The 8,731-nt window shown below is 54.3% G+C and overlaps 1 protein-coding gene across 1 annotated transcript in view; it reads right to left on the bottom strand.

The window, feature by feature from the left end:
• Nucleotides 1-2,877: 2,877 nt before the first annotated feature.
• The window catches only part of LOC121273936 (zinc finger protein 239-like), a 14,474-nt gene continuing 8,620 nt past the window's right edge, over nucleotides 2,878-8,731 (bottom strand). The window contains exon 2 of the mRNA XM_041181060.1: nucleotides 2,878-3,871. Coding sequence (XP_041036994.1) covers nucleotides 2,878-3,762 — 885 coding nt within the window. The 5' untranslated portion in view covers nucleotides 3,763-3,871. The remainder of the gene's footprint in view (nucleotides 3,872-8,731) is intronic.

The following is an 8,731-nucleotide window of genomic DNA, read 5'->3' as shown; positions in this document are numbered from 1 at the left end:
GAGAAACTTCTTTAGCCAGAGAGTGGTGAATCTATGGAATTCATTGCCACAGAAGGATGTGGAGACCAGGTCATTGAGTGTATTTAAGACCGAGATGGATAGGTTCTTGATTGGTAAGGGGGATCAAAGGTTACGGGGAGAAGGTGGGAGAATGGGGTTGAGAAATTTATCAGCCATGATTGAATGGCGGAGCAGACTCGATGGGCCGAATGGCCTCATTCCTGCTCCTATGTCTGATGGTCTAACAGCAAGCTGTTTTCCAATCGTTGGGCAAAGGGCAGCTTGATACCAGTTTCGGGGAGATTTGGCAGCACACCGGGGAGCAGCAACGTGGACTGGACACGAGACTCTCGGGAGCACCTGCCAATCCCAGGACCGCGACCATCTCGCGGGACAAGGGCAGCAGAATGGCCTCTTGTCAGGTCACTTCCCGGTATTTCAACGTCTCGGTGGCTGTAAACAAATGAAACCTTTTGGCATGTCGTGAGGGTAACCTTCGTCAACGGGGTTGGGTATTAAACTCGGCGCCAATATGGGAGGCGCGATGAGACAGAGAGAGATTAGGGAGAGACAGAGACAGAGAGAAAGTTTAGGGAGAAAGAGAAAGGGAGAGAGAGGGAGAGACAGGGAGAAAGAGAGTGATTAGGGAGAGAGAGAGAGAGAGAAAAAGAGAGAGAGAGACAGACAGAGAGATAGAGAGATTAGGGATAGAGAGAGAGGGAGAGAAAGAGATTAGGGAGAGAGAAAGAGAGAGAGAGAGACAGACAGAGGGAGAGAAACAGAGAGATAGAGATTTGGGAGAGACAGAGATAGAGAGAAAGTTTAGGGAGAAAGAGAAAGGGAGAGAGAGGGAGAGACAGGGAGAAAGAGTGATTAGGGAGAGGGAGAGAGAGAGAGAGAGAAGGAGAGAGAGATAGAGAGATTAGGGATAGAGAGAGAGGGAGAGAAAGAGATTAGGGAGAGAGAGAGAGAGACAGGCAGAGGGAGAGAAACAGAGAGAGAGAGATTTGGGAGAGACAGAGAAATAGAGAGATTAGGGATAGAGAGAGAGGGAGAAAGAGGGAGCAAGAGAAAGAGAGAGAGATTAGGGAGAGAGAGACATGCAGAGAGAGAGAAACAGAGAGAGAGAGAGAGAGAGAGATTAGGGATAGAGAGAGGGAGTAAAGGGAGTGAGAGAGAGACAAAGAGAAACAGAGAGAGATTAGGGAGAGAGAGAGCGAGGGAGAGAGAGAGCGAGGGAGAGAGAGAGCGAGGGAGAGAGCGAGGGAGAGAGAGAGGGCGAGAGAGAGGGAGAGAGAGAGAGCGCGAGGGAGAGAGAGAGCGCGAGGGAGAGAGAGCACGAGGGAGAGAGAGAGCGCGAGGGAGAGAGAGAGTGAGGGAGAGAGAGCGCGAGGGAGAGAGAGACAGCGAGGGAGAGAGAGAGCGAGGGAGAGAGCGCGCGCGAGGGAGAGAGAGCGAGGGAGATAGAGTGAGGGAGAGAGCGAGCGTGGGAGAGAGCGAGCGTGGGAGAGAGCGAGCGTGGGAGAGAGCGAGAGAGTGAGCGTGGGAGAGAGCGAGCGTGGGAGAGAGCGAGCGTGGGAGAGAGCGAGAGAGTGAGCGTGGGAGAGAGCGAGCGTGGGAGAGAGCGAGCGTGGGAGAGAGCGAGAGAGCGAGCGTGGGAGAGAGCGGGAGAGCGAGCGAGGGAGAGAGCGAGCGTGGGAGAGAGCGAGCGTGGGAGAGAGCGAGCGTGGGAGAGAGCGAGAGAGTGAGCGTGGGAGAGAGCGAGCGTGGGAGAGAGCGAGAGAGCGAGCGTGGGAGAGAGCGGGAGAGCGAACGTGGGAGAGAGCGGGAGAGCGAGCGTGGGAGAGAGCGGGAGAGCGAGCGTGGGAGAGAGCGGGAGAGCGAGCGTGGGAGAGAGCGAGAGAGCGAGCGAGGGAGAGAGCGAGCGTGGGAGAGAGCGGGAGAGCGAGCGTGGGAGAGAGCGAGCGAGGGAGAGAGCGAGCGAGGGAGAGAGCGGGAGAGCGAGCGAGGGAGAGAGCGAGCGTGGGAGAGAGCGGGAGAGCGAGCGAGGGAGAGAGCGAGCGTGGGAGAGAGCGAGCGTGGGAGAGAGCGGGAGAGTGAGCGAGGGAGAGAGCGGGAGAGCGAGCGTGGGAGAGAGCGAGCGAGGGAGAGAGCGAGCGAGGGAGAGAGCGAGAGAGCGAGCGTGGGAGAGAGCGGGAGAGCGAACGTGGGAGAGAGCAGGAGAGCGAGCGTGGGAGAGAGCGGGAGAGCGAGCGTGGGAGAGAGCGGGAGAGCGAGCGTGGGAGAGAACGAGAGAGCGAGCGAGGGAGAGAGCGAGCGTGGGAGAGAGCGGGAGAGCGAGCGTGGGAGAGAGCGAGCGAGGGAGAGAGCGAGCGAGGGAGAGAGCGGGAGAGCGAGCGAGGGAGAGAGCGAGCGTGGGAGAGAGCGGGAGAGCGAGCGAGGGAGAGAGCGAGCGTGGGAGAGAGCGAGCGTGGGAGAGAGCGGGAGAGTGAGCGAGGGAGAGAGCGGGAGAGCGAGCGTGGGAGAGAGCGAGCGAGGGAGAGAGCGAGCGAGGGAGAGAGCGAGAGAGCGAGCGTGGGAGAGAGCGGGAGAGCGAGCGAGGGAGAGAGCCATTGCGCAGCACTGCTCAGTGAGGTATGTTTCTCTGTCAGCTCAGAGAGGGGAGGCGCAATGAAGGGGCTGCTGCAGGGTTGAGGGCAGGACGTGGCTGCTTGCGGGGGGTGGTTCCTGGTTGGGTGGGGGGATGGGGGTGGTTGTCTGCGACTGGAACAGCGAAAGCGAGCGAATACAATATGACATGGTGGCAGCCGGGAGTGGGAAGGAGGGGTTGGGGGGGGCCCACGGCGTCCCTCGCTCAGCGTCCCGTCGCTCCCGCCTTTACAGGCAGCCGGTGCCCCCCGCTACCGCGCCGGTGTCCTGGGACCACCCCCAGCCCTCCCAAATCCAGCGATCCCTCTCCCAGCGCGCCCCGAGGACAGGGTCCCCTCCGGCCGGCCCGGTGGAGCCCGGCGGCCTCCCCCCGCCCCAGTGCCCCCAGATCCCCGGGCCTGTCTCCCAGTGGGCCCCGGCACCGGGGTCCCGGCCGGCGGGTGGGGGGGAGGGGGAGGGGGAGGGGGAGGGGGAGGCCAGAGGCCGGTCCGGCCGCTCGCCGGCGTGGACCCGCCGGTGGGTCAGCAGGTGGGAGGAGCGGGTGAAGCCCTTGCCGCACACCGAGCAGGTGAAGGGCCGCTCGCCGGTGTGGGTGCGCTGGTGCCGGAGCAGGGTGGAGGACTGGGTGAAGCTCCGGCCGCACAGGGCGCAGAGGAAGGGCCGCTCGCCGGCGTGGACACGCTGGTGCCGCAGCTGGTTGGACATCTGGGTGAAGCCCTTGCCGCACACCGAGCAGGTGAAGGGCCGCTCGCCGGTGTGGATGTGCCGGTGGGTCAGCAGGTGGGAGGACTGGGTGAAGCCCTTGCCGCAGACGGAGCAGGTGAAGGGCCGCTCGCCGGTGTGGACCGGCCGGTGGGTCAGCAGGTGGGAGGAGCGGGTGAACCTCTTCCCGCACACGGGGCAGGCGAAGAGCCGCTCGCCGGTGTGGCTGCGCCGGTGGGTCTCCAGCTCCGAAGGGTAGTTGAAGCCCTTGCCGCAGTCGGCGCACTTGTACGGCTGCTCGCCCGTGTGGCTGCGCACGTGGATGTTGAGGTTGGAAGCCCGGCTGAAGGCGCAGTCACACAGCGAGCACAGGAAGGGCTTCTCGCCCCCGCCGCTCCGGTGGCCGGACATCCCCCGGCGCCCGCGAAACTCCGGTGCCGCTGAGCCGAGCTCCTCCGTCCGGTCCCGAGGCCAGGTTTGGCTGCGGCCCTGGGCCAGCCCGTCCACTGCGTCCGGTGTCCTGCCAAGGGAAGAAAGGAAGAGGGGGTTGACGACCCACCAATCACACTGTGGCGACGCAAGTAGGAACTGAGTGCAGAACTATTGTCGTGCGTCCGCTCGCTCCACTTTCCTGTCCGTCCCCCATCGAATTAACTCAATGACCACTGCTCTCCCCAGGGAAGAGAATTACACAGTGCAGGAGAGGCCCTTCGGCCCATCGAGTCTGCACCGACACGTGAGAAACACCTGACCTACCTCCCCAATCCCATTTACCAGCCCTTGGCCCACAGCCTTGAATGTTGTGACGATGCCAAGTGCTCATCCAGGTACTTTTTAAAGGATGTGAGGCAACCCACCTCCAACACCCTCTCAGGCAGCTCATTCCAGACCATCACCACCCTCCGGGTAAAAAGGTTTTTCCTCACATCCCCCCTAAACCTCCTGTCCCTCATCTTGAACTTATGTCCCCTTGTGACTGACCCTTCAACTAAGAGGAACAGCTGCTCCCTATCCGCCCTGTCATGCCCCTCATAATCTTGTACACCTCGATCAGGTCACCCCTCAGTCTTCTCTGCTCCAACGAAAACAATCCAAGTCTATCCAACCTCTCTTTATAACTTATATGCTTCATCCCAGGCAACATCCTGTGAATCTCCTCTGAACCCCCTCCAGCGCAATCACATCCTTCCTGTGAAGTGGTGACCAGAACTGCACACAGTGCTTCAGCTGTGGCCTCACTAAGGTTCTGTACAACTCCAACATGACCTCCCTACTTTTGTAATCCATGCCTGGATTAACAAAGGCAAGTATCCCATATGCCTTTTTCACCACTCCACTAACATGTCCCTCTGCCTTCAGAGATCTATGGACACACACGCCAAGGTCAGTAACATTCAGAGATCGATGGACACACACGCCAAGGTCAGTAACATTCAGAGATCTATGGACACACACGCCAAGGTCAGTAACATTCAGAGATCTATGGACACACACGCCCAAGGTCAGTAACATTCAGAGATCTATGGACACACACCCCAGGTCAGTAGCATTCAGAGATCTATGGACACACACGCCAAGGTCAGTAACATTCAGGGATCTATGGACACACAGGCCAAGGTCAGTAACATTCAGAGATCTATGGACACACACGCCAAGGTCCCCTTCTTCCTCAGAACTTCCTAGTGTCATGCCGTTCATTGAATACTTCCTTGATATTGTGAGATTAGTCAAAAAGAAAACAATATTGTGAAATTAGTCAAAAAGAAAAGGGAAGCATTCGTAAGGGCTAGAAGGCTGGGAACAGATGAAGCCCGTGGAGAATATAAAGAAAGTAGGAAGAAACTTAAACATGGAGTCAGGAGGGCTAAAAGGGGTCATGAAAAGTCACTGGCAACCAGGATTAAGGAAAATCCAAGACCTTTTATACATATAGAAAAAGCAAGAGGGTAGTCAGGGAAAGGGTAGGCCCACTCAGGGACAGAGATGGGAATCTGTGTGTGGAGCCAGAAGAAATGGGAGAGATACTGAATGAATACTTCTCATCAATATTCGCCAAAGAGAAGGACTTGGCGGTCGATTTGTCTGGGGAAGAGTATATAGATAGTCTGGATCATATTGAGATCAAAAAAGAGGAGATGTTAGGCATCTTGAAGAATATTAAGATGGATAAGACCCCAGAGCAAGATGGGATCTACCCCAGAGTACTGAGCGAGGCAAGGGAGGAGATTGCTGGGGCCTTGACAGAAATCTTTGTATCCTCACTGGCTACGGGTGAAGTCCCAGAGGACTGGAGAATGGCCAATGTTATTCCATTGTTTAAGAAGGGTAGCAGGGATAATCCAGGAAATTACAGGCCGGTGAGCCTTACGTCAGTGGTAGGGAAATTATTGGAGAAGATTCTTCGTGACAGGATTTACTACCATTTGGAAGAAAATGGGCGTATTAGTGAGAGGCAGCATGGTTCTGTGAAGGGGAGGTCATGTCTCACTAACTTGATCGAGTTTTTCGAGGAAGTGACAAAGATGATTGACGATGGAAGGGCAATGGATGTTATATACATGGATTTCAGTAAGGCCTTTGACAAGGTCCCTCATGGCAGACTGATACAGAAGGTAAAGTCGCATGGGATCAGAGGTGTGCTGGCAAGATGGATACGGAATTGGTTTGGACATAGAAGACAGAGGGTAGCAGTGGAAGGGTGCTTTTCTGAATGGAGAGCTGTGACTAGTGGATTTCCGCAGGGATGAGCGCTGGGACCTTTGCAGTTTGTAGTATACATAAATGATTTGGAGGAAAATGTAACTGGGCTAATTAGTAAGTTTGCAGACGACACTAAGGTTGGAGGAGTTGCAGATAGTGAAGAGGATTGTCAAAGGATACAACGGGATACGGATCGGTTGGAGACTTGGGCGGAGAAATGGCAGACGGAGTTTAATCCGGACAAATGTGAGGTAATGCATTTTGGAAGGTCTAATACCAGGTAGGAATTATACAGTAAATGGCAGAATCCTTAAATGCATCGACAGGCAGAGGGATCTGGGTGTACAGATACACAGGTAAAAAACTTGCCCCGCACATCTCCTCTAAAGTTTTCTCCTCTCACCTTAAATCTATGTCCCCTAGTAATTGACTCATCCACCCTGGGGAAAAGCTTCTGACTATCTACTCTGTCCATGCCACTCATAATTTTGTAAACTTCTATCAAGTCGCCCCTCAATCTCCGTCGCTCTAGTGAGAACAGTCCGAGTTTCTCCAACCTCTTCTCATAGCTAATAACCTCCGGACCAGGCAGCATCCTGGTAAACCTCCTCTGCGCTCTCTCCAACGCCTCCATATCCTTCTGGTAATGTGGCGACCAGAATTGCACGCAATATTCCAAGTGTGGCCTAACCAAGGTTCTATACAGCTGCAGCATGACTTCCCAGCTTTTATACTCAATACCCCTGCCAATATATCGGCCGTTCCTTCACTGTCGCTGGGTCTAAATCCTGGAACTCCCTCCCTAACAGCGCCGCGGGTGTACCCATGCCACATGGACTGCAGCGGCTCAAGAAGGCAGCTCACCCACCACCTTCTCAAGGGGCAATTAGGGATGGGCAATAAACGCAGGGCCCAGCCAGAGACGCCCACATCCCATGAATGAAAGAATATAAGATATTAAGCAAGGCCCTGTACAGCAGCGTAGGACACTCCTGCTTTTATGTCCCATTGCCCTGGTGATAAACACCAAAATTCTATCCGCCTTCCCAACCACTCGCTGGGTCTGCACACCAACTCTCTGTGATTCAGCTACTAGGACAGCCAGGTCCCTCTGTACCTCAGAGTCCTGCTCCTTTTCACCCTTTGCTGCCAATCCCTTTCCCTTCCCGATAGACATTGATGATCTAGACTGTGGTGGGCAGGGCAGGATTTCCACGTTTGCCAATGATACAGGGATTGGAAACGTTGTCAACATTGACAGGGAGAGTCTGGAACTTCAAAAGGACACAGTGTTGGTGGGTTGGGCAGACCAGGGGCAGATGAAGTTGAAGGCAGAGGAGTGGGAGGTGTTTTGTTTTGGCAAGAAAGATATGGTGAGACATTATAAAATAAGAGGAGAGCCTCTAAAGGAGGTGCAGGGACAGAGGGACCTCGGTGTATGTGTGCATAGCTCATTGAAGGTGGCAGGTCACGAAGAGAGAGCAGTTAATAAAGCAGAGAGTATCCTAGGCTGTATTAATAGGGGCATTGAGTATAGGAGTAAGGAGGTCATGTTGAACTTGTATAAGACACTGGTTAGGCCTCATCTAGAGCACGGCATCCAGTTCTGGGCACCAGACCTGAGGAAGGATGTAAAGGAATTGGAGAGAGTGCAGAGGAGATTCACAAGAATGATTCCCAGGATAAAGAACTGGAGCTACGAGGATAGGTTGGAGAGGTTGGGACTGTTTTCCTTGGAGAAGAGAAGGCTCTGGGAGGCGGTTCAGAGGAGGTTCACTCGATTGATTCCAGAGATGCGGAGCTTGTCTTATGAGGGGAGATTGAGTAGTTTAGGTCTATACTCGCTAGAGCTTAGAAGGATGAGAGGAGAGCTAATTGAGGTATATAAGATGCTAAGGGGACAAAGTAGACGTGGAGCAAATGTTTCCCCTTGTGGGACATTCTAGAACGAGAAGCCATAGTTTTAGGTTAAGGGGTGGTAGATTTAAATCAGAGATGAGGAGGAATTACTTTTCTCAAAGGGTCGTGAATCTGTGGAATTCACTACCTCAGAGTGCATTGGATACTGGGACGCTGAATAAATTGAAGGAGGAAAGATTACAGGGAAAGATTAAACAGGTTAGGACTTTATTCCTTGGAGCGTAGAAGAATGAGGGGAGATTTGATAGAAGTTTACACAATTATGAGGGGTATGGACAGAGTAAATGCGAGTAGGCTCTTTCCAATTAGATTAGGAGAGATAAACACGAGAGGACGTGGCTTTAGGGTGAAAGGGGAAAGGTTTAGGGGGAACATTAGGGGGAACTTCTTCACTCAGAGAGTGGTGAGAGTGTGGAACGAGCTGCCATCTGATGTGGTAAATGTGGGCTCACCCTTAAGTTTTAAGAATAAATTAGACAGATACATGGATGGGAGAGGTCTGGAGGGTATTGGACTGGGTGCAGGTCAAGGGGACTAGCGGAATAATATTTCAGCACAGACTAGAAGGGGCGAATGGCCTGATTTCTGTGCTGTAGTGTTCTATGGTTCTGTGAGGAGATAGACAGGTTTTTAATTAGTAATGGGTTGAAAGGTTATGGGGAGAGGGCAGGAAATTGGAGTTGAGGTTGAAATGAGATCAGCAATGATCGTAACGAATGGTGGGGCAGGCTCAAGGGGCTGAATTGCCAACTCCTGCTCC

Source organism: Carcharodon carcharias, assembly GCF_017639515.1.
Source record: "Carcharodon carcharias isolate sCarCar2 chromosome 27 unlocalized genomic scaffold, sCarCar2.pri SUPER_27_unloc_4, whole genome shotgun sequence".
Classification (NCBI taxonomy): domain Eukaryota; kingdom Metazoa; phylum Chordata; class Chondrichthyes; order Lamniformes; family Lamnidae; genus Carcharodon; species Carcharodon carcharias.
The sequence above is the reverse complement of the archived record's forward strand: the minus strand, read 5'-3'. Positions and strand labels throughout refer to the sequence as shown.